The 24194-nt window shown below is 53.4% G+C and overlaps 1 protein-coding gene across 1 annotated transcript; it reads left to right on the forward strand.

Annotated features, from left to right (window-relative positions):
• CSF2RB (colony stimulating factor 2 receptor subunit beta) lies at positions 1-24194 on the forward strand. The gene is made up of 14 exons (XM_082350329.1): positions 1-1145; positions 7216-7465; positions 8453-8576; positions 11161-11351; positions 14852-15003; positions 15086-15254; positions 15808-15943; positions 16105-16262; positions 17420-17559; positions 18532-18694; positions 19728-19818; positions 20039-20096; positions 20973-21076; positions 21738-24194. The coding sequence occupies exons 2-14, from the start codon at positions 7390-7392 to the stop codon at positions 22864-22866; spliced, it is 2691 nt and encodes an 896-aa protein (XP_082206455.1). The 5' UTR covers positions 1-1145; positions 7216-7389; the 3' UTR covers positions 22867-24194.

Below are 24194 nucleotides of genomic sequence, written 5' to 3' on the forward strand. Positions count from 1 at the left end.
CACAGGTTCTGGGCACTCCCCGCCCCTGGTCCCCACCCCTGCCCTGTACCCTCTTCCTTCATTTCTCTTCTCTCCTGTCACTCTGTCTCTGCTCAGGAGAAAAGACACTGCTTCTTCCTCCTGCCAGACTCCAGTATGGCTCAGCGTGAACTGTCACCAAGCCTGTCGTCATTTAAAATTTTATATTTTGTTTATCATGGATTAAAAAATTTTTTTTACAATATTGTATTAAAATATCATCTTGATTACTGAGTATTTGGGTGTCTCCTGAAATTTTGCGCCCAAGGGAATGCCACACTCACTTGGCCTTAACCCCGGCCCTGCTGTGCTCAGGGAGTCATTCATTCATTCGTTCATTCATCCGTTCCACACACAGTCGCTAAGGGCCCCATCAGTGTCAGGGCACAAGCTGGGTACTGGGGAGAGAAAGGGAGCCCTACACGACAGTGTTGGGGAAAGACAGCTGTGCACCCCAAAGATTGTGGGACAATGAGGGAGGGAGGTGCAAGGCAAAGGGACCCCAGGGGAATCAAAATCATAGCGGCTAACTCTTAGGGTTATCATGCCCCAGGCTCTGAGCTGAGGTCTTGCTCTGTGACATTTCAATGGCCCTTCGATGTTTGCAGATGCCTGTAAGTCACAGAGGTGGGTCCGGAGCCCTGGTGAAGTTACATGCAGGTAATTTGCACAAGGTCACACTCTGAGCAGGCGGAGGTGGGAGTCCAGGACCCTGTGGCTCTGGGCTCTCACCTGCTCTGGGTACTGCAGCCACTCCCCCCTGCATCCCCCCGGGGGTGTCAAGGAAGGTTGCATGGAGGAACTTTGCATTGAGCTGAGAGAGGATGCGTGGAAGTTTACAGGAAGACCAAGGATAGAAGGTAGAAGTACTTCTGGCAGAAGGAACAACGTTTGCAAAGTCAGTGAGGCTCAGAAAAAAAAAAATTGATATCTTGGTGTCCACAATTCTAAGAAGCTGGGCAATCTTCTGAAGAGTCACTTGTACAGAAAGAGGCCAGGGCCAGCACCGCTTCCTCTTTCAGCTTCTCTGTTTCCTAATGACGTCAGCATAAATAGGAAGACTGAGAGGCTGGCTGGCTGCCGCCTGGAGACTCCAGCAGAAGGTCCGTCTGTCCCGGCACAAAGAGGTACGGCCCGGCTTTGGGGGTAGGCTAAAGGGCAGGGTGGGGAGCAGGGGTAGTCTGGGATGGAAAGGACAGGGAGAGCCTGGGGGTGCTGAGCGGACAGGTGTGCTCTGGGGACTTGGGAGGTTAGGGCTTGGCCTCTTGGGAAGTCCTGAACCCAGACTCCTAGGCAACCAGTGGACGAGGAGACAGTGAGGGCCGACCTGCCTGGGTTTTGTATGAGGGGCTTTGGGGGGTTCCAGGCCTCACTGGAAGATTCTACTGTCCTGGCAGCAGAGAAGATGCCTGGGGCGGTGGAGAGCTCAGGCCTGGGAGTCAGACCCCTGTGTACCGTTGTCTTTGCTTTGTCACTAAGGTGTCACGAAGGTGTTGGTGGCAGTGGGAATATCCTGCCCTGGGCTTCTGTCTCACGTCTGGAATGGGGAGAGCACTGATAGTTCCTGACATCCTGGTTCAGAAAGAGAGAGAGAGTGTGTGTGTGTGTGTGTGTGCGCGCGTGGGCATACGCATATGCATATGTGGATGTCCACAAGGATGGAGAGATACTGGGAGACAGAGGATGAAGACGGGAGCCTTGCTGTGGCCAGGCCCAGAGCTTGGTGTGGGCTGAGAAGCTCACTTTGGAAGATAGGAAGACGCCCAGTCCCTTACTTCCTTAGAGACTTGTCTTCCCCCCTCCAAGAATGTTTTCTTTACGGTCGCACTCCTCCCTGACGCACTGTTGCTTAGTTGGGTTTGGGCCCAGGTGTGGATGTCCTGTACTGAAGTGTGTTGGCTGAGTGGGGGGCGTCGGGGGGTGTCTGCCTCCGGGTGTGTGCAGGTGTGTGCACTTGCCCTGTGGATGGGAGGGCAGGTGTTTCTGTGGGTCCCCACGGGGGTACAAGCCTGTGGACACTCGCCAGACAGGCTCCAGTGACAAGTTGCAAATGTGTGATGTTAAGTCTTCAAAGGCCCCACTGTTATACTTTTGTATAAACAGATTCTAAGTTTCTCTACTTATCATCTTCCCTGTTTTCTAATGGTTTTATAATGAGTAAAACCTTTCCTATTAATTTTTGGTCACCCTTTTTTTCATTCATTAGTTTTACTTATGTTGTGCTATATCCACTAATACTACAGGATACTTCATGAGTTCTTTAATGAACGTATTTAATACTAACCAAGTAAATATATGGATATCTTCTTTGTTAAAAATTTAAAAATTGGGAGTACATAAATGAGATAATAACATACATATTGTTCTATGACTTAGTTTTCCACTTAATATTACATTTTAGACAACGTTCCAGAATAACACATGGAGATTTAACTCATAAATTAGCCCCAAGAGATGCATAGCATTTATTAGTATAGACACCCCACAGTTTACCCAATCCCATGTTGCTAGACCCTTACGTGATTTCCAATTTTTCCGCACCTGTGAAAGTATTTCTGCAGCCCAGATTCCTAGAAGCAGAATTGCTGGGCAAGAGATTGCACGTTTAAAATAGTAATAGATATTGTCAAACCATCCTCAAAGTAGCTGAACTAACATACACCTCACAGTCGTGCATAAAAAAGCTGATTTCTCTTTAGGGAAACAATCTTTTAATTGTGTCCAATGTAATGGATGAAAATTATCTGGTTCTTGCTCGGTTATGTCCTTTCCCTGATGATGGGTGCCATAGCCTTCAATGTTCCCTTCAATTCCTCATTTGCCAAGGTTTATTTCTTTGCCAATGTTCCCTTCAATTCCTCATTTGCCAAGGTTTATTTCTTTGTTTAATCAGGAATGGCTTTTGTATTACCAAAAATTTAGGAGCAACTGTCAAGATAAACTTATCCTTTTTTTCCTTTTAATCTGTTGATCTATTTCTTTTAATCATGAATAGAGTTGATGCATTCTTAAAGTCTTTGTCAGATTGTCCTATGAAATTGTTTTTGTCTGGAGTGAATTTGTGCTTTGATTTTTTTTCCCTTTTCCAGTTTTTACTTTTATCATTAAATTTCTTCATGAGTTTGGGAATTTTTGTGTTACATGTTTATTTTATTTTGAGTGAGAAAGCTTTTGGCTTTTCTCACCTCTTTCTCCCTCTCCCTCCTTCTTCTTTGCCCCTCCCTACCATCCTCTTACTCCCATGTTTACCCCTCACTCTTAGTGATTTTTAACCCTTACATTTTAAATACACATATTTAACTTATATTTTCCATCAGCATTTGGGCTTACTTAGAATATATACGCTCCTCCAAAACCAGACAAGATCCTTAGCAAGCTTTCAGTTCTCCTCTGCTTTTCACCCTTAACCTCACAGCCAACTCCCATGTTAAAATCATCTTAGTTTTACTTCAATATTGTTACCATACATTTATTTATTTTCACTTTATACAGTAACAATTCTTCTTTACTTAACTATAAGTCTTATTGGTTTCTTCTCTCAACACTGGTTCCAGTATCACATGCTATCTTTCTTTCCTAGTCTGAAATCCACACTAGACTAATTTTCTTAGAAAACATCTGAAAAGCTTTCATTGTCCTTACATTTCCAAAATGTTGTGGGTTTTTGCCCTTGAACTTCAAAATAAGCTTGACTTTTTAAGATTCTAGGTTGAAACATATTTTCCTCTCAGTATTTTCAAGACATTACTATCTGTTTAGAGTTCCAGGTCACTTGTGAGAGAATCTTGCCAACCTGATCTTTTTTCATTGAAAATAACTTGTTTGCTTGTCTTTTTCCTTCTGGAAGCTTCTAGGATTACCCTTTTACTCTTTGATGACAGAAAGCTCATTAGCATGTGACTGAGTTTGGTGCTATTAAAAAAAATGAATCTTGCTTTTCACTTAGTGGATTATCGTCTCCTTTAAAGCCCTGTGAATTTTTCTTCTGTTTCCAAGTGTATCTCTTTGGTTGCACGTGGAAATCCCCAAATAACAATGGCATAATAATATAGAAGTTTATTTTTTCCCTCACATAGCAGATGTTCAGAGGTAGGCAGTCTCAGACTGGTATGGCTGTTCCACAGCGAGAAGAGGGATCGAGGTTCCTCTTTGTCTGTTGCATATGACTTCCACTCTCAAGATAATCTTATAATCCAAAATGGCTGCTGGAGCTCCAGCCATCACTTCCAAATTGCAGACTAGAGGAAAGAAAAAAAGCAGGAGGGCAAAAATGGATTCCTCCTACCTGAGCCAACTTCCTTTAAGCAGCCTTTCTTGGAAGAGACACCCAATGATTCCACTCACATCTTCTTGGACATTTTGTCACATGACCACACTTAGTAATAGGAGAGTGTAGGAAATATAATCTTTTATTCTGTGCAGCAATAAACCTAGCTAAAACTTGAGCTTCTGTTACCAAGGAGGAAAGGGACAGCTAGGTAGCTGCCACTGTCTGCCATATCTGCCCTCAATTCTCTCTGTCTTCTGCTTCTAGATGTTGGAACTCCTGGATTTCTTTTCTAGGTCTCAACTTTTTTCTAAGACTTTCCATCTCCTCGCTTATTTGCTGTCTTCAATACCTACCTTTGTAACATGACGGTTTATAGTGTTAATTCTGTGATTTAGCCCATTATTGAGTTGTGGTGTTTGTTTCTTTGTTTGTTTGTTTTTTATGGATCTCATACCTTCAGATTCCAAGAACTCTGTTTATTTGTTCTTTGCATAGCAGTCTGTTCTTAAATGGCTATGATTTCTCAAATTTCCCTGAGGATGTTAATTAAGATGTTTTAAAGTTTTGTGTTGTCTTTGCTGTATCTGTGCATGTCTGTAGAAGTGTCTACTGGGTCAGTATATGTCAGAATAGACACATATGATATCAATATTGGGAAATACCACCACTATTGGCATAGTGGTTAAGAACATAAACTTTAAAGCCAACCTGCTGTGGGCTTCAATGTCAGCCTGTTCCTTACTCGCTGTATGATCATGGACCCTATACCGATTTCCTCAAGTACAAAGTGGAGATTTTAACCTACACATTGATGTATTAATATCTGTAAAGCCCTTAGTACAGTGCCTGGCTGATGGTAAGCATTTTATAATTGTTAGCCACTAATATGAATTCTCTGCATGTATGTGTCTTTTAGACGTGTGTCCTTTGATGCCATTAATTTGTTCGAACTATTTACAGTGTAAAGGTAGTCACCTGTTCTCCATACTTCTAACACATTTATTTTGTGATTTGTCCTCTGCTTTACGGCTCAGTTATTTTTATAAAATACAGAAGAGTTCACTTTTATGCACTTCTGTCAGCCTTTGTCTCTCTGATATCTTCTAGTGCTTTGAAGCTTAAATAGTTCAAAGATTCACTTCTATGGTTTGCAAATTTCATATGATTTAACTACATACATTTCATTGACCTGATATGTGGAGAATGGTGTGAGGTAGGGATTTAGGCTGATATGTTCTATGTTGTTATTCAATTGTCTCAACACTTTTTATTATTCCATCACTTCACACTGATTTGTGGTTCCTCCTTCATCAGAGTACATTCTCTGGTGAAATAGAGTTTGTCTGGTCAGTATGTCCATTGATTTATCATATGTGTGTGTGTGTGTGTGTGTATGTGTGTGTGTGTGTGTGTGTGTGTGTGAAAACCCATTGCTTTACTTAGACCTTTGCAATAGATTTTGCCATTAGGTGGAGACTCATTATTTTTATTGAAGTACAGTTGATTTACAATATTTTGTAGGTTTCAGGTATACAGCAAAGTGATTTGGTGGTACATATATATGTATATATCTATATTTTTTTACTTTCGATTCTTTTCCATTATAGTTTATTACAAGATATTGAATATAGTTCCCTGTGCTATACAGTAAATCCTTGTTGTTTATCTATTTTATATATGGTAGTGTATATCTGTTAATCCCATACTCCCAGTTTATCCCTCCCCCACGTGCCCTTTGGTAACCATAAGTTTGTTTTCTATGAGACTCCTTATTTTAAAAAATCTCATTAACTGTCCTCACATATATATATTTTTTCTTCTGAGTTCCCACACACACAAAAATCTTGTTAATTTTTGATTAGAATTGTGTTAAACCTATAACTGACTTTCAGATGAATTGACCTCTTTGCATGTGCAGTATTTACATTTGTGCTAAGACCCAAAGAGAAGCTCTGAGTTTTTAGGCAAGTTACAGGTAGGCAGAGCAAGCTGCACCAGCTCACACAGACTCTCCCAAGCCTGCCATGGCATTGCCCCCTGCAGGACCTAAAGTGGACAATACTGTCCCCCAGCTCCAGACAAACCCGCTCTTCCTTCCTGAGCATTTCCTGGACTAACCACCCTGTAAACATCATTGAGTTTGGTTCCCCTCATGACCACCATGTGGGATACGTTGGGTTGTGCTTATTTTACAGATGCAGAGAGCAAGGTTCAGGGAGCATTGGTGAGTCAGCCAATGCATGGGAGGGGCACAGCCTGTGTTGAAAGTCAGTTTGGCTGAGCCCAGGGCCATGCTTTTCCCAGCAAGACAACTTCTGGTGTGCATGTGTACAGCTTGAGTGAAGTTTTAGACAATCTTACAGGCAGAAAAGGAGTCACAGTCGTCTCTGTTCTACTCTCCTGGTACTTCCCAGGGCTGGATGAAATGAAAAGAGGAAATCCCCAGTCTTCTGCGGAGAAAAGGGAACTGGCATTTCAGGGGGTGGTGTGGGAGGAATGAGGTAAATGGAAAAGGGCGGGGAGAGCCCCAGGCCCCTGCGTGTGTGTGAGCGAGCGTGTGTGAGCGTGCATGTGCTCATATCCAGAGGAGGACCACACTCCCAGCACCCAGTGACTCCCCCAAGCAGATGTGGGTCAGTTCCAGGGGGACCTGGGGACAAATCAAATACCAGGCCTCCCTCTTAGATTTTTCTCAACACCGGTGCACAGGGTACCCAATGTGCGATCCAGCAGGAACCCACATCTTCAGAGGCCATTAAGTGCATCTCCCTCACGGTCACGTCCCAGGCACTGAGGCCGAGGAGAAGGCACTGTCCCAGGTGCCAGGCTGAGGCAGCAGTGGGAGCTGGAGCCCAGGCCTCAGGGCCACTCCTGGGTCCGCCCCACCACGTGGGCCGAGTCCCAAGGGCTGACGCTTCCTTCCACAGGCCTAGAAGAGGCAGGGTCCTGGAGAGAGGATCCCCAAGGGCCGAGGACATGGGTCTGGCCTGGCCCCCAGCTGGGGAGGAACACAAGATTCTAAAGCAGTGAGGAGCCCAGACCCTACCCAGACCTGGACCCACCTGAGCCAGCCTCCTGCTCTTCCAGAGCCGACTCCAGAGATGGCGCTGACCCGGGGGCTGCTCCCCCTCGCCCTGCTGGTGCTCTGCTGGGGGCCCTGCGTGGCAGGGGCCCAAGGTGAGCCCGATCGCTCCCTCCCCCTCTCCCTGCCCCTCCCCACTGCTGGGCCCCATCCCAGAGGAAGCTCCAGACCCTATGCTCCAGCCTTCCCTCCCTTCCTTCCTTGCCCCCCGCAACCCCTGCTGGTTCTCTTCTCTCCTGGTCGTCCCCGGAGTCCCCTCTTCCCTCCTCCCACACTCCCGCTCATTCTTCCCTGGCCTCCTGTAAAGGCCCTCTCCGGTTGTGTGGCTTCTCTGCCCACATTTCTCCCTGAGGCATTTGAGGCCTCTGACCTCCTGGCTGGCCATTCCAGTCCTTTCCCTGACCCTCCTTCGTCCCCAGACACCAGCACCTAGACGGCCTTAACCAGTTCCCACCTGGGCGCCCTTGCTCCTGGGGACCCTCGACCTGGGGGTCTCTCCTCCTGCCTGGAGGCCCTGCTGAGATGCTCCCCGGGCTCTTCAGGCCCGTGAACCCCCCTCCCCAAGGGCTCGCTGAGAACTTGGCTCCCCTGATAGCGCTGGAGACCACGCTCCCTTTCCCAGCAGCTGACCACGAGAGCAGGGTGGGGACGGCCCAGAGGGGGGCCCTGCCACACCGCCCCTTAGGGGCGGGTCTGTGTCTCTGCTCCCAGGCTGCACGCACCCAGGGGCCCAGGGGCAGAGCCCAGGGGCAGGGCCTGTGCCTGATGCACGTCCCCACCCTGGGGGGGGAGGGACCCTGTTCCAGGAGCAGGGCAAGGCGGGGGCTCAGGACGTATACTGTGAATCAACCAGACTATGTGTTTCTGTGCAGACAGGAGGGTCCGCGGCTGGCACCCTCACAGCTGCAGAACCCCCAGCCCCGCCCAGGGCTCCTGGGGACCTCTGTCTGGCCTCCAGGAGCCTCTACGGGACTCTGGGAGATGCCTCCCCAGTGCCACACACCAGGAGGGGCTGGGAGGGGCGGTGACAAGGGACATCTGGAGGGGAGAGGTGTGACCCCCTTTCTGCCTGCCCCTGTCAGGGACCTTCCCCCTGCAGACCCTGCGCTGCCATAACGACTACACCAGCCGCATCGTCTGCAGGTGGGCGGACACCCAGGACGCCCAGCAGCTGGTCAACGTGACCCTCCACCGCAGGCTGAACAGGCGAGTGAGGTCGGGCCTGGGGCCGGAGGGCAGCAAGGGCCTCTGCTGTGGGGACTGTGCCGGGGTCAGGGCTGGACGGGGGGCGGGGCGGGGAGGCCCCTGCCCAGGAGCTGCTGCCCCACCAGGCGGCCTGCCAGGCCCGCGGGCTGGTGTCTGACGTCAGGTTTGGGGGAAGAGCCTCCTGTGTTAACATGGTTGTTATGACGGTGATGGTGATAATCTTCTCTTGTTTTGTCACAACTGAACAAGATCACCAGGCAGCAATCGATCTTGGTTCATCCTCCCTGTGAGGTGGGCAGAGATATGATGCCCAATTCACAGATGAGGAAACCGAGGCTGTGGAGGTGAGGTCCCTCTCCCAGGCCACACGGTGGGGAAGTGGCCTGAGCGGGACCAGTGTCCTGCGTCCAGCCTGCATGGCTGGGCTCCACGTGCCCCCTGGGCCCTGCCACCTCCAGAGTGGCGGCTTCTCCTCTCTCCTCACCTGGTCTCCGGGGCCTACCCCATTAGGGAATGTGCTCCCACCATTCTGGGATTTGGTGAGAGTCTGACTCACCATAACAGAAATAGTGAAACAGCTGGCATCACAGGGTCTGGGGTGTCCCCTGGAGGCCGCCCCTGGGAAGGCGCCGCTCTCACCCCACGGCGTCACTGCCCTTCCGCTCTCTCTCCTGCCCTCCCGGGAGCCTCAGTCTTCCTTGTCCGCTGTCCTCTGCCCCCACTCCACCTCCCACCCTTAGCTGTGACCCACTTCCTTCTGCTCGGGGACAGCAGATCCCCCCACCCCGACCCCTAGCCCCCCACCTCACATGTCTGCTGCCTTCCTGGCCCCGCCCTGCAGGATCTGCCCTGTCCCAGGCTGTCTGAGGCTGCAGTCGGGCTGCCACCTGGTCTTGCTGCTCAAGGACATTGCTGCCACCACAGTCTCCACTGTCCCCATGCCATTGACAGGCCGCTCCCAGGATCCACTTTCAGATGCCAACCAGGCTGCAGCTCTGGAGCCTCCTGAGCCCCATCTCCTGCAGCCGGGCCCTTCTCTCCTCTGCTTCCCTCTGAGGCAACCTCCTCTAAAGAGTTGTCTAGACCCCTGTAGCCAGTGTCTCTCAGTTACACCCTCCTGAACCCACTCCCCCAGGACTCTGCTGCCCCCACCAGGTCACTTAAACTGCTCCTGCTGGAGTCAGCGCTGCCCTTCCTGGTGCTAAATCAATTGTCAGTCCCGGCCTTCTCCCTACGGACCTGTAGGCTGCACCTGACTGGGACTGACTGGGCCTGAGCATGGGGTCCTGCTGAGGCACCTCCCTGCCCCAACCCCGGCCAGCATCCTGGTCCTTCCCCATGTCTCCCTGGCCCACCCTTTTCCATCTCCTAGTCTGTTCTCTTCTTGTGTCTCTTCCCTGAAGCGTGAGATGTCCCAGGGCTCTTGGACCTCCACTCTTGTATCTGGATCCAGTGGCAGAGATCCAGCCTCAGACTATGGCTATGACCCTTACGTGCTCTCTCCAGCCCAGATCTTCCCCCAAGTTCCAGACCCGTAGGTGCACTTGCCTCTCCACATCATCCCTTATAGGTGTCTTCAACCCCAAATGTCCCAAACCACATTCCTGCTCTGCCTCCCAAAGAAGGTGCCTGTTCCAGATCCTCATCTCAGTTCACTGGATGGGAGCTCCTAGGGGCTCAAGCCAGACAAATGGGAGGGTTTTTATTTTTTGGTTTTTGTTTTTCAGTCACCTTTCCCTCCTTTCCTTCTCCACCACAGCATTCAATCCATCAGCAAATGCTGTCAACTTTATCTTCAAATAGAATGTGAATCTGGCTAACACCATGGTTCAAAACACTTCCTATCACTGAGATAGTCCAAAAGCCTCCTAACTGGTCCCTCCACTTCCAATATTGCCACCCCCTGCAACCCAATCTATCCACAGCCCAGGAGCCAGAGGAATCCTTTCAAAGCATGCCAAAATGTCACTCCTTTGCTCATAACTCTGAGTTTTCCCCAGTTCCAGTGAAATCAAAATAATCAAATTTCCTTAAATTCCTTTTGAGCACTGGCCTCCCATCACCTCCCACAACTAGGCTTCTAGACCTCCCACCCTTACATCTCTACTCTGTGCACACTGGTTAACTGCTTAGTTATACAGCACTCCAAACCTGTGCCTACCCCAGGGCCTTTGCACTTGCTGTTCCCTTTAACTGAAATCCCCTTTCAGAATCCGCATGGAGTCCTCTCTCATCTCCTTCAAGTTTCTGCTCAGATGTCACCTTTTCTAAGAGACCTTTCCTGCCTCCCTTATTTCAGATTGTATCCCCAACCCAGACCTTCTGGCCTCTTCACACCTCTTTTCTTCTTGACTTGTCTATGCACAGTTTTCTCCATTTGACACATGACCTAGTTTCTTCAGTTGTTTCATGTGTGTCTCCCTCTATTAGGATGTCAGCTCTGTTGACAGGGATTTGTGTGTGTTTTGTTCCCTGCCAGGCCCCCTGATCCTAAACAAAGCCTTACACATGGGAACCACTCAATAATGTTTGTGAATGAGTGATTCTTCTTCTCTCTGGGCTAACCTGCGTCTTCTCCTGACAGGGGCCTTCCACAGCCAGTGTCCTGCGATCTCAGTGATGGCATGCCCTGGTTCGATGGCCATTGTCCCGGCTGTGTGCCCAGAATATGTGTCATTCCCTACGAAGTTTTTGTCATTGCTGACCATGACTACTTCTCATTCCGACCGGACCAGCCTCTGGGCGCCCAGCTCACCGTTACTCTGAGTCAGCATGGTGAGGCTTGGGGGCCCTGGCCGAGGGTGGTCCCCTGTGTGGACAGGGGTGTCCAGGCTGCAAGAGATGGGCCAGGAAGGGAGATCCCTCAAGGGGTGTAGACACCGGCTTGAGTTGGGTTTGGTTCTTCGGGGAAGAGGATACGGTCTCCTTAGATGGAGGCATTGGGGCAGGTTCAAGGTGAGGAGCCCCAGCCAAAGGTACCCACCCCCTCCCCGATGCTCCAGCACCTGCCAAGTTATTGCCTTCCAGACCTGAGACTTCCCCTCTAGAAGAACAGTCCTTCCTAGTCAGATACAAACTTTATTCTTTCATCAATTTGGTCTCATGGAACTTCTGTGACAACCCATTTAATAGATGAGGCATTTGAGGCCCAGAGCAATTACGTAACTTTTCCAAAGTGCCACCATGAACCATCATGACAGTGATGGGCCGGACTTCCCGAGTGCTCTCTGCATGTTGGAGATGGAGGTCGTCCCCTTACTGCCCTCGCTGCGTGGCCCCCACTGTGTGCACTGCGCGTCCACAGAGCCTAAGAAAGTCAATGGTCTTGGGTGGGAGTCGATGATCATTTTATATAAATAGTCGGGCTTCATTTAACTGTACCTCAGACAGAAATATAACCAGCACTTTCATCACTTTAATTCAATTATATTTGTGCTTAGAATGACCCTGAAATAAACATGGGGTCATTTTTTTTTTTTAATTGATTGATTGATTGATTGATTGCTATGTTGGGTCTTCGTTTCTGTGCTAGGGCTCTCTCCAGTTGCGGCAAGCGGGGGCCACTCTTCATCGCGGTGCGCGGGCCTCTCACTATCGCGGCCTCTTTTGCTGCGGAGCACAGGCTCCAGACGCGCAGGCTCAGTAATTGTGGCTCACGGGCCCAGCCGCTCCGCGGCATGTGTGATCCTCCCAGACCAGGACTCGAACCCGTGTCCCCCGCATTAGCAGGCAGACTCTCAACCACTGCGCCACCAGGGAAGCCCGGGGTCATTTTTAAAAATTAGAAATCTGCAGGAAACACGACTTGATCTTATTTAATCATTACAATAATGTGTGGTGTCATGCACTACTTTTTACCCCATTTCACAGATGATGAAACAGGCTGAGAGAGCAGGAACTTGCCCAAGGTTAGGTACTCAGATGCTAGTGTCTGAATTTATTGTCCTGGATCCCAAACCCTGGGCCACCTGCTGCTCCTTGCAAGTGTCGGATGGGGAAGGGGCTCCAGCCTTTGTTTCCTGCCTCTGATCATCACAGCAGCACAGAGCTGTTGCCTGGAGGAGGGGATGGGTTAGGCTGTGATGAATTCACTCCAAACAATATCTCAAAACATGTGTCTGATGGATGAGAAGGAGTCCCGTCCCGGTGGAGCTCAGAGCGTACAGGGCAGGGCACACCAGATGTTGTCGGGTGTGATCACTTACTGAAGGCGGGTGCATGCCACGTGCCGAGGGGCAGTGGACAAGGAGCCCCCTGGGAGGTCAGGACAGGCTTCCCCAAGCAGGGAGCTTTGCAGGGAGATCTGCAGGGTGGGAGGGAGGAGAGTGGGAAGAGCATCCTTGGCAGAGCAAGAAGTATGTGCAAAGGCTGGGCGACTCGGGAGGACGAGGCAGGTTGGGAAAACCGTAAATAATTGTGTCTCAGAAGCATCAACTTCAAGAGGACTGGGCAGTGGTAAGGAGGGGGGCAGGGAAGGCAGGGGCCTGACCTGGAGAGGCTTCTGTGTTCTGCAAAGGAGTTGTTTAGGGGTCAACATTTAGGCAATGGAGAGCCACTGAAAGGGCATGTCATGATCAGATGTGGGTGTGAGGACGTCAGAGGTGGGTGATGTACAGTGTAGATGGCAGGGGACAGGAGGGGGTGGGAGGATGGAGCTGAGAATGTGGCCTAAGGTACCCATCCCAGAGAGAAGTGGTAGGGATTCAATTGCCTTATGGCCAAGGGATGGGAAATTGGAGGGATACAAATCAAAGTTAGGATATACAAGCAATTCATTCATTAAACTGCTCTTCAATAGAACACTTGCACATACAGGAAAGCAGTGAAAAAGTCGTCAGTGTCCCTGGCCCTGTGAAGCTTATGGGGTGATGACAGGTGTCATGGTTGAGATGGGGACCACTTAGAAATGGGGAGGGCAGTGTGGCATTTGCCTGCTGGAGCATATGTTGCGTGGGAAGTTCAGTTTTAGCCCAAACCATTTAGGCAATGAATCAGGGAGGCCTTGAGGTGCTGGGGAACAGAGAGATGTGCATCTGATCTGCTCTGAGGTTGCACATGTGGAGATCTGGATATTTCACTTCCTCTGTCACCTCCACCTGTGAAATGAGCTCGTGGACTACATCTCTCAGGTTGGATGAATAGGTTGTCCATTGGTTTCCCAGTCTGTTCTGTTGGGAGCAGCTTCCTAGAGCTTCAGGCTGACAAGGAGTCCCACTGCATGACAGGCTCAGGGGCTAGGAGTGCATGATTGATTAGTGATGCCTGCTGTGGCTGGGGCTGGGGCAGCGGTGCTCTAGATCTGCCATTCTGGGCTGAAGATTTTCTGAGGCTCCAGCTCTGACACGCTCTATCATGCCCTGTCCCCTGTCCGGCATAGAATATTGACATCTTGTTTGGCTCTTGTGGAATTTTTTGTGTTGGAAAGTCATCTCTCAGCATTCAGATATAGAAGCTTCAGGAAGTCTGCAGCCATGCCATTCATGAATGAATCTGCGCACCCAACCCTGTAGGTCCCAGCAGGTGTCTGCTTGCTGTTGGTGATGGAATGATTTCATGAAAAGTCTCTGAAGGTGGACCTACATGTACTCATTCATTGATTCCTTCATTGATTCATTCATTTTGTCCCCATATTCGATGAACCACTCATCTCAGGCCCTGGGGAGAGGCAAGGGGGTCAGGACCCCACCCCTGACATCCACAAGCTCCTGGACTACTTGAGGGGACAGATGTGGAACCATCTATATCCTCCAGGGTTGTTAAGGACCATACAAAGGGCTACGGTGGGGCAGGAAAAGGAGCAAGGGATTCTGCCTGGGGGAAGGGTCCAAGAATGTTCTAGAGGAGGAGACGTCTGCTGGGCACTGAGAAGTGCAGGATGACACTGGACACTGGAAATAAGAAAGTGTGGACAGGAGAGAGAGTAACATGAGTCACAGCGCCCTCTGCTGGGAAGGAGGCCACACAGAGCTCCTCATGGGCAGTGGGGACAGAAGGAAGCCCCACTTGGAGTGTAACTGCCGGCACTTTGTACGGAGCTTATGTTCTGTGCGCCCAGCAATCTGCACATCTTCATTCACATGCACATTGAATCCTCACAATGTAGCAGATGAAGGTCTGAGGCCCACAGAGGTGAGGGGTCTGTCCAAGGTCGCTCAGTCCGTGGGGGCCGTGCTTGGCCTGGAGCCCAGGTCTGTCCACACGTGGGCCCTGCAGGCCCTGAACCTCCCACACAGTCGTCCAGCCCCTTAGGGACCCTCTCCTTCCTCTCCCTGCAGTGCAGCCCCCCGCACCCAAGGACCTCAACATCCGTGCTGCCGGGGACGGTTTCCTGCTGTCCTGGAGTGTGGCCCATGGGGGTTCCCAGAGCCACTGGCTGTCCAGCCTGGAGTTTGAGGTGGTCTACAGGCGGCTTCAGGACTCCTGGGAGGTAGGGACGCCACCAGCTGTGCCCTGCGCCCACGGGGACCTGGCCCAGCCGGCCCTGCTCCAGCAGCCCCTCTCTCCCCCAGGACGCGCCCACCATCTACTCCAGCTCCTCCCGGGCCATCCTGGGGCCAGAGCACCTCATGCCCAGCAGCACCTATGTGGCCCGAGTGCGCACCAGGCTGGCCCCGGGCTCGGGGCTCTCGGGACGGCCCAGCCAGTGGAGCACGGAGGTTCGCTGGGCCTCCCAGCCAGGTAACAGAGTCGGAATAGGGATGGCGCCCCCCTGTGGGGAGGGCAGCTCCTTACAGCTCCTGGACAGAAGGCGTCCAGGGGTCCGCACCGTGGGATCCACGGAGGCTCTGAGTCATGTGTTCAGAGTGACTTCCCTGGCCCACCCCGTCCCTGCTGTGACTCTGCAGAGGCAGCGGCTGCATCTTACTCACTTCTGGGCCCCAGTTTGCTGCCCACTTTCTGTGGAGGAACAATTACAATTTAATCACAATGGCATATGAGCATCTGTGTTTTCGTGAGAGCTGCACCATACGCAGACATATCAACGTGATTGTGTTAAATTCCCAAACCCTGAGGCTGACATGCCCTCCCAGCTTTGCACAGGGGGGTGTGAAGGCTCACAGAATTCACTCTCTGAGCTGTGCTTACACAGCTGGCCCTTCGGGCTGAGTTTAACCCCTGGTCTTTTTGGCCCCAATGCCCATAATTTCTCTGTGATGAGCCTCATGGTGGGCCGACTGAGGGTTAGGGAATGAATGAATGAGGACTGAATGAGGGACTGTCTCCCTCCCAGGGAATGAGTCCCAGCCCCAGAACCTCCAGTGTTTCTTCGACGGGGCTGCCCTGCTCAGCTGCTCCTGGGAAGTGAGGTCCGAGGTGGCCAGCTCGGTCTTCTTCACCCTCTTCTACAAGTCCGGCCCCAGCGCAAGGTGAGTGTCCCCTGCCTCTGTCCCCTCTGCTCCTCTAGGCCTAGCCCTCTCCAGGCCTCCTCCTGCCCCTGGGGGCCCAGCAGATGCCGCAGTTCATCCGGAGGTGTCATCCCTCATGTGGCCCTGCCTCCCCCTGCCCTCGCCTGTGCCGTGATCCTCAGGGAGGAAGAATGTTCCCCAGTGCAGACGGAGGAGACCAGCAGCCCTTACGTCCGGCACTGCTGCCAGATTCCCGTGCCTGACCCCAGGAACCACAGCCAGTACATCGTCTCTGTTCGACCAAAGGAGGAAGAGAAACTTATAAAGAGCTCAGACAACAGTGAGTTTGCCCCCAGTCTTCTGCATGGAGAGTCTTGTGACAGCACTGTTTCCTTTGTGACCCGTAGAAACTCAGGGTTCCTCATGGCCCAGTCTTCATTTCTGTCACTTTCAGTGAAAAGTCCAGGGAGCAAATTGAACAAACATGATTCCAATCGGTCCTGGAAGTTCTCAAGTAGCAATAATGCAACAATGACAATGGTAAATAACATGAAGGAAGATGCAGTTGATATTCTCAAGAATATCAATATTAAAACCTTTGACCTCATTCTTTTAACTCTATTTTCCCTTCCAACTTTGCAGCTGCTCTGAAGTTCCTACTGTTGCCCATGGCCTCTTGGTCCTCCCACCACATTTTCCCTTTCTTTCCCTGATTTGATTTTTCTCTTTTAGGTTTCCAAAGTCCTCCCTTGACATATTTTCAGTCTTCAAGATAATTGATCTATGATTTACTTCTTCAGCTGGGGACTAGAGTGTGTGCAAATGGACGGTAGTTCCTTACAGGTTGATTTTCCTGATTCCTGGTACATAGCAAGGACCTTATGCAAAGGAATCTCCTGCATTACTTCATGATGATCAAGTTCTTCTACCCCGTCTCTAGCATGTGTCAGAGACAGCAGCCAATTTGCCCTAGTCACCTGGGTTTGAATTCACTACTTACTCTTTGGGATCGTCCAGGTTGCAATCTTTGTCTCTGCCACTTGTTAGCTCCTTGTCCTTGGCAAGTTACCTAGTCATTCTGGGACTCAGTTCTCTGTCTGAGAAGTGGACAAATTGAGTATTTACTACATAGGGTTGTTGTCAGAATTGAGAGAAATAATTCATGTAGGTTTACCATTAATAATAATGCTTAGAACACTGTCAATACTCTAGATTAGAAAAAATTAATAGTAATTTTATTTCTGCTTAAATACTAGGGGTAACCCACACTTCTGGTCACTTCACTACAAAACAAGTGTATCTCAGCATCTCCCAAGAGAAGGGTGGCTCAGGTCAAAATAGGTGACATGGTGAAGTGGGGCTGCAAAGACCCTGAGATGGTGAAACCTGGGGTCCTGGGTCAGTGGAGAGAGCACCTGTGACCAGCATGGAACACAAGGGATATTCCACTGGAGGAATGTTAGAAATGATGTTCTCTAACACTTTCCCTCCCTGCAGTCCAGATGGCTCCTCCAACCCTCAACGTGACCAAGGGCAGAGATGGCTACATCCTGCACTGGAAAGAAGGAAAAATGAACTATAAACACATAGCTTGCATCTTCCAGGTCCAGTACAAGAAAGAAGCTGCCTCATGGGAGGTGAGGGCCTGTGCCCGAGGAGTGGCCTGGATGGGGGAAGGGGGAAGCGAGAAAGACCAGGGAGAGTGCCACCGGCCAGGTTCCTGGCTCCCAGCAGGTGTCCAGTCAGCGGGAGCCACTGGGACTTGGCGGTCATGCCCCTGTGCAGTCAGCAGGTCACTATCCTTCCCTTGGGGAAGGAACTGAGACTCACAGAGGTGATGCGAACTTGGCCAAAATGAACACGTGACCCTGAATTGCAAAAGAGGTGTAGACATCAGGACGAGAGACAGCTGGAGGAAGGGTTTTCAAAAGTCATAAAGGGGGCATTTCTTCACGAGAATCTCATCCAGAATGCAAATGTGCAGCTGCTAAGAGGAGAGCTGCTCCCTGCGAGGCGGGCAGGGCTCCAGCCTGGGACTCAGTATCTGGCCCCCACCCCCAGGTATCCATCAGGGCCTGTGGGCAGAACCTGGGGCTCCACAGAGGCCAGTTCAGAAACCTCGGAGCCAGCCCCAGACCTTCAGGCTGGAAATGGGGAAACTGAGGCCAGAAGGGGGTGTGTCAGTGGTGGAGCTGGAAGTGGCCCCTGGGCTCCTGAACATCTGTCTAAGGGTCCAGAGTCCATTCCTCCTGCACTGTACTCCTGGGAAGGCCATAATTAGGGTCCAGGCTGTCCCAAGAGGAGCTGGGAGGCTGAGTGGGGGACATGGTGACTGACTCCTCAGGGTTTCTGGGCCTCGGTGTTGTCATATGTCACGGGGCGCATTGCAAGAGGTGCTGTCCCTGATCCCGTCTGGGTGCCGCCCCTCTGTGGGCACTGGAGTGTGGTCCTCCGCGGTGGGAGTGATGCTGCCTCAGATCTGGGGATGTGACTACAAGGTGACGACTGATGGGCAGCAGGAGATCTGGGGTGCTGAGACGGGAGGGCTTCATAGCTGTGCCCACGCGCACCAGACCTCAGCACACCTGCTCACACACCCGCACCCACAGGAGACCAAGACAGAGGACTTCCAGAACGCCCACAGCATGTGCCTGCCACCTCTGGAGCCTGCCACCAGGTACCAGGCCAGAGTGAGAGTCAAACCTGACCCCCAAGGCTACAACGGGATCTGGAGCGAGTGGAGTGAGGAGAGCTCCTGGGACACTGAGTGGGGTATGTCCTCCCGGCCCCCACTCACCCCTCCAGGCACAGCCCCACTGGGCAAGGGCGGGGATGATATGGACATGAGATGTAACCCCACCCCAGGCTAGCATCCTTCCCTGCCAGGTGTCATTAGAGATGAGAAAGTGACACCCGGTGTGCAACACAGACTGCAGGTGAGGTCTCGAGAGGGCAGAGGAGAGCACGTCTCACCAGCAGGTCTCCCTAAGCCTGGACCTTAGCCCTCTATTAATATGGCTATGCTTTCATTAGCTTTTGTGGCAGCTACTACCCAGGGACCACTCAGCCCCAGTTTTCTGTTACCATGAAGAACTACAGACTGGGGCCTGGGATTGGAAAGCTTTGGTCTGATTTCTCAACCTTCCCTCAATCTGCACTTGCTAATTTCATTTATCTGTCACCATCACCATAGCGGCCACCAGGAGACAAGTACAGAACAAGGTCCGGGAGGTGGTGGCAGAGAGAGGAAAAAGTGTTGGCAGCAAGGTCCCCAGTCTCAGCCAGCCGTAGCAGGGAAAGAGCACGAGGAAGAGGACCCCAGCCAAGCAGAAAGAAGGGCTGGGCCACTGGACCTAAGGGAAGGAGACCAGGGGAGTCCTGGAGGCACCCAGCCTCTGAGGGGCTTGAGGTCAAGTGGAGAGTCGTGAGGGCCCCTGATGGGCCTTTACACCTTCTGGTTCCTCCACCATCACCCCTTTCCCCGTCTCGGCCTCTCCAGTCCTCCCTGTTCTTGACGACCACCTTGTATGCTGCCACCTTCAGGAAGTGCCCTATGATTGCCTCTGGCTGCAGTCACTGCCCACCTACAGCAACACCTGCTACTGGACAGGATCTAACCCCCTGTGTCCTGCCAGCAATCCAGCACTGTGGGTGGCTCAGACAAATGCCCTCTTCTTCTTAGTCTGTTTCTGGCCTCTTCTTCCCCTCTGCATGCCAAGGCAGCAACTTCACCTCATCTCCTGAGCCCCCAGCCCTTTCCCTCCCCGAAAGCTAATGCCCCTTTTTCCTCCTGGCTGCCTGGAAGTGCTGCCCCTGTGGGTCCTGGCGCTCATCCTGGTCATCAGCACCTTGATCCTGCTCGTGTCCCTGCGCTTCTGTGGCGTCTACGGGTACAGGTAAGGCGACTCCAAGATGGGGGAGGGCGCTAGCCAGGGCCCCAGACGATGCCAGGGACCCCACAGCTGACTTTCTCCACTCTCTGCTCTGCAGCTCACACCCTGTGGGGCCTTGGTCAGAGCTGCCCTCTCCCTGGGCTTTAGTTTCACCTCGGTACATGAGCACGAGGCAGCTGCCCTGAGGTCTTGGGCAGCGGTCACCTCCCTGCTGTCTTTCCAGGCTGAACCAGAAGTGGGAGGAGAAAATCCCCAGCCCCAGCAAGAGCCACCTGTTCCAGGTAGGGGCAGGCTGTGAGGGTGGCGGAGCTGCCGGGCCCCTGTGCTCCTGAGCCCACGTCCCCACGCCCGTGTCCTCCTCCCCTTCCGGTGGGCCCTGAGTAGGGGTGGTATGTGGCCAGGGCAGGGGCTGGGAAGCTCTAAGAGCCGGGCCGGCCCCTGCAAGCCCAGCACCGCGATCCCCTGGGCCCCCCCGATGCACAGGGTACCCCGCCCGCGGGGACTCCTGTGGAGCAGCAGAGCGGGTTGGCGTGGGGTTGCCAGGACCCAGGGGGGCGTAAGGAGAGCCTTAGTCACATCGGGGGCAGGGGGGATGGCGGGAAGCCGCGTCGCTTCCCCAGGACAGGACAGCAGCGCTGAGCTCTGGAGGATGGAGGGTGGTGGCAGGTGGGAGAGGCCACTGCTGGCAGAAGGCGAGTGGAGGGGGGAGACAAGACTCCTTGGAGAAGGGACCTGAGGGGCGTGGGCGGTGAGTCTGGGGCGCAGCACGGGAGGCTGAGAGGACCCCGGGGAGGGTGCCGGCACGTGGGGAGCGGAAGCCCTTTGGTCAGGCAGGCGGGCCCAGGACTGCCTTGGGAGGGTCTCACGGCCAGTGCGGAGGAGACAGACGAGGGGTGAGCATGGAGACAGGGACAGCCCAGATGGGCGTCCTCGTGGGAACAGGCTGCCCGTCCTTGATGTCCCAGGGCCCCGGCAAAGTCCCAGCCCCTCTCTGGCCTTGCGTTCCTGGTGTCAGGAGGGCGTGGTCGGTCCTGCCCATGCTGAGATGCCGCCACGTCTGGGGGCTCCCAAACCCTCGCCACCCTCAAGGCCCTGCCCCCACCTCACCTCCTGGGGTGCCCCCACCGCACAGGCACGAACGCCCTCTCTCCCCCCAGAACGGGCGCGCCGGGCTCCGGCTCCCACACAGCATGCACGTCATCGGCAGCGGGAGCCACGCACACAGGGGGCCCTGGGGCGGCAGCTGCCCTCAGCCGGAGGGGTGAGTGTCGGGCGAGGGATCCCTGGCAGGTGGCACGGTGGCTCCCTCCTGCACATCAGGGGCTCGGGGGAGGTGGCCTCAGCCTGGGGCTCAACAGGAACAGGTCCTTGGAGGCTGGCTGCACTAAAGCAAGAGGTGCCCCGGCTGGATGGAGGGAAGAGCTTTCCGATTCCCAGCTTAGGGAGGGTCGGGGCCAGAAGCAGGAGACTGGGGCAGATGACCTCCCCCGGCCCTGCTGCCCAGGGAGACGCCACGCTGCCGCGGCCCCACTGGGTGGCAGAGGATCTGCGAAACCTCGTGGCCTCAGCACCTGAGCGGCCGGCTCACCACTCACCCGCAGGTGGGGCAGGTGAAGGCCGAGGGCATGGCCGGGCCCAGGCTGGGCGCTGACGCTGGGTGACGGCAAGGAGCGGGAGGTGGGAGGGGCCACAGCTGGCACAGCGTGACCTTGAAGGAGAGCTCGGGGGCTGGAGGGGGAGACCCACAGGGAGGCTGAAGGAGCGCCCGTTGCCTGTTCCAGGCCGGCTCCCTCACCCTGCTCTGCATTTTCTGTGAGCTCTGGGGGGAGCCCGGCCTCCATCCCACCCCAGGGCTCCCTGTGCACAAGCTGAGGCGTCTGTCTAGGGTGGTGCCAATGTCCCTGCCCTTGTTCTCCCCACAGGGCGTCCCCTGTAGACTTCGGGCACAGTGAGGTGTCACCTCTCACCACAGAGGACCCTAAAGATGCCTGTGACTCATCACCTGAGTCTGACATGACTCTGGTCACCTCGGACCTCCCCACGGAGCAGCCGCCCCGGCCCCCGCCAGAGCTGGCCACCCCCTCAAGCCGGCCTGAGAGCCAGGCTTCCGGCTTTGATTTCAATGGCCCCTACCTGGGGCCGCCCCACAGCCGCTCCCTGCCTGACATCGTGGGCCAGCAGGGGCCCCTACGGACAGGCACGAGCAGGAAGCCGCAGCCCCCAGAGTCCCCGAAGTACCTGTTTCTGCCCGCAGCGGGGCAGGTGCAGCTGGTCCCACTGGCCCAGGTGATGGGGCCGGGCAAAGCCAGGGATGCGGACCTGAGGTCCAGCCCAGGCACCGAGGGGAGCCCTTCCCTGGAGTCAGGGGCAGGCCCTGCTCCTACTGAGCCTGGGGTGATGGTGGGTGGTCAAGGCCCGAAGGACAGGGCCCCCCCAGGTCTGCCCACTGGCTCTCGGGGTCCTGAGGAAGGCACTGTGGCCACTGGTTACGTCACCACTGCAGATCTGACATTCACCCCACCCACAGGGGCCCCGTCTCCTTCCCAGAGTCCCCCTCTGGGCCTCCCCTCAGACCAGAACCCCAGCCTCTGTCCTGGACTGGCCGCTGGTCCCCCTGGATCCCTAGCCCCACTGAAGCCAGAGTTTGAGGGCTATGTGGAGCTCCCTCCAACCACAGGCCAATTTCCCCAGTCCCCTCTGGCCAGCCCCGCCCCTCCTGCAGCCAGCAGTGCTGTCCTGAGCCCAGGGCCGCCCCGGGCAGATGTGCTCTCAGTCTCCCCAACCCCCGAGGGGCTCCTCGTCCTGCAGCAAGTGGGTGACTACTGTTTCCTCCCTGGTCCAGGCTCTGGCCCTCTCTCACCCCAGAGTAAGCCCACTTCCCCAGGACCCTGTCCTGAGATCAGGGACCTCAACCAGGTGTTCCAGGCCAAGAAGCCCCCATCTCAGGCCATTCCCCAGGTGCCGGCCATTCAGCTCTTCAAAGCCCTGAAGCAGCAAGATTACTTGTCACTACCCCCTTGGGATGTCAGCAGGCCTGGGGAGGTGCGCTGAGACCCTGTAGACGTTGAGGGAGGGGAATAGAAGGAGAGGGTCTGCCTTTCCTCCGGCCCTGCCTTTCCCTCCTGCCAGCCCCTGGTCCCTTCCATGGTCCTTTCCGCAAAGCCAAGAAGAAGTTTCCATGTTGTAACATGGAGACCAGAAAAACAAGTCAACCATCTACCTCCTCCCTTGACCTTCAGCAAGGTCAAGCTCCTCTTTCTCTCCCTCCCTCTCTGCCACACACGCGTGCGCGCGCGCGCACACACACACACACACACACTGTTCTTTCAAATTCACTTCTTTTAGGTTCTGAATTATTAGAGCTTTATACACATACTCATTTCATTTGCCCCCGTTTTCCTTTTTTCCCAGTTTCCCTGCTTTTCCTATTGTCTTCTCTTTCCACTGATTTATCATTAGAGTGAGTTTGAGGTCTGGGCTAAGCCTATTCTGAGATGCCATGTCTCAGTCAGAACCTATTCAGATGCTGACATATCTGGTTTCGTGGAGGACTTCTGTCTGTCCCTGGCAGGCATGAATGCACACGACAAGATTCCAGCCCGGGGACTTCCCTGGCGGTCCAGCGATTAAGACTCCGCCCTCCCAATGCAGGGGGCACAGGTTTGATCCCTGCTCAGGGAACAAAGATCCCACATGTCACACCCTGTGGTGTGGCCCAGTGCGGGGAGGGGAAGAGATTCCAGCCCTGAGGCAGGAGGCAGAAGGCATGGGGTGAGGGCTTGGGGGTTTCAGGCTTGGAAGAGCAGCTCTGGACTCAGCATTTTTCTGTCGGGCGCTGCAGGCCCAGACATGGTAGCAAAGCACCAACCTCCATTGTCACTCCAAGAAATGGGCATGGCGTGAGAAGCACTGTTCTGAGCTCACAGGAAGCCCTGCTAGTCTCACGGAGGTGACCGGGGAGCCTCAGGGACCCCAGGCCCTGCATCTTGTAGAGGCCACTGACCTGAGCAGTGGGCAGTGCCACTCCTGGTTGAAGTGATCTCCTTCCTACATCCAGGCTGGTGGGGCCTGGAGAAATTCACGAGGGGAGGGGAGTCCAGAACCCATGTCGACCGCAGAAAAGTTGGAAAGAACTGCTCAACAAGGGAAAAAGGAAAATGACCCAAAGGCATGTACTCTGGGGCTTATAGTCCAAATCTCGCAGCTGCCCTCCCTCCAGAAAGACCTTACAAATCCCATGCCCACCAGCCACGTACGAGGGGCTTTTGGTCTATGGCTTGGCTTACGCTGGGGATCACGGTTCTTTGAAATTCAAATTTCATAAATCTTTGCCTTTCTGATATGCAAAAAAAAATGGCATTAAATTGTTTTAATTTGCA

This window comes from Balaenoptera borealis, assembly GCF_965194805.1.
Source record: "Balaenoptera borealis genome assembly, chromosome: 13".
Taxonomy (NCBI): domain Eukaryota; kingdom Metazoa; phylum Chordata; class Mammalia; order Artiodactyla; family Balaenopteridae; genus Balaenoptera; species Balaenoptera borealis.

Excerpts from the sequence above, each read along its gene's own strand:
- CSF2RB (XM_082350329.1), top strand. The coding sequence starts at position 7,390 with ATGGCGCTGACCCGGGGGCTGCTCCCCCTCGCCCTGCTGGTGCTCTGC. Across the intron at positions 7,466-8,452 it reads CTGCGTGGCAGGGGCCCAAG|GGACCTTCCCCCTGCAGACC; the intron begins GTGAGCCCGATC and ends TGCCCCTGTCAG. Across the intron at positions 15,255-15,807 it reads TCGCTGGGCCTCCCAGCCAG|GGAATGAGTCCCAGCCCCAG; the intron begins GTAACAGAGTCG and ends TCTCCCTCCCAG.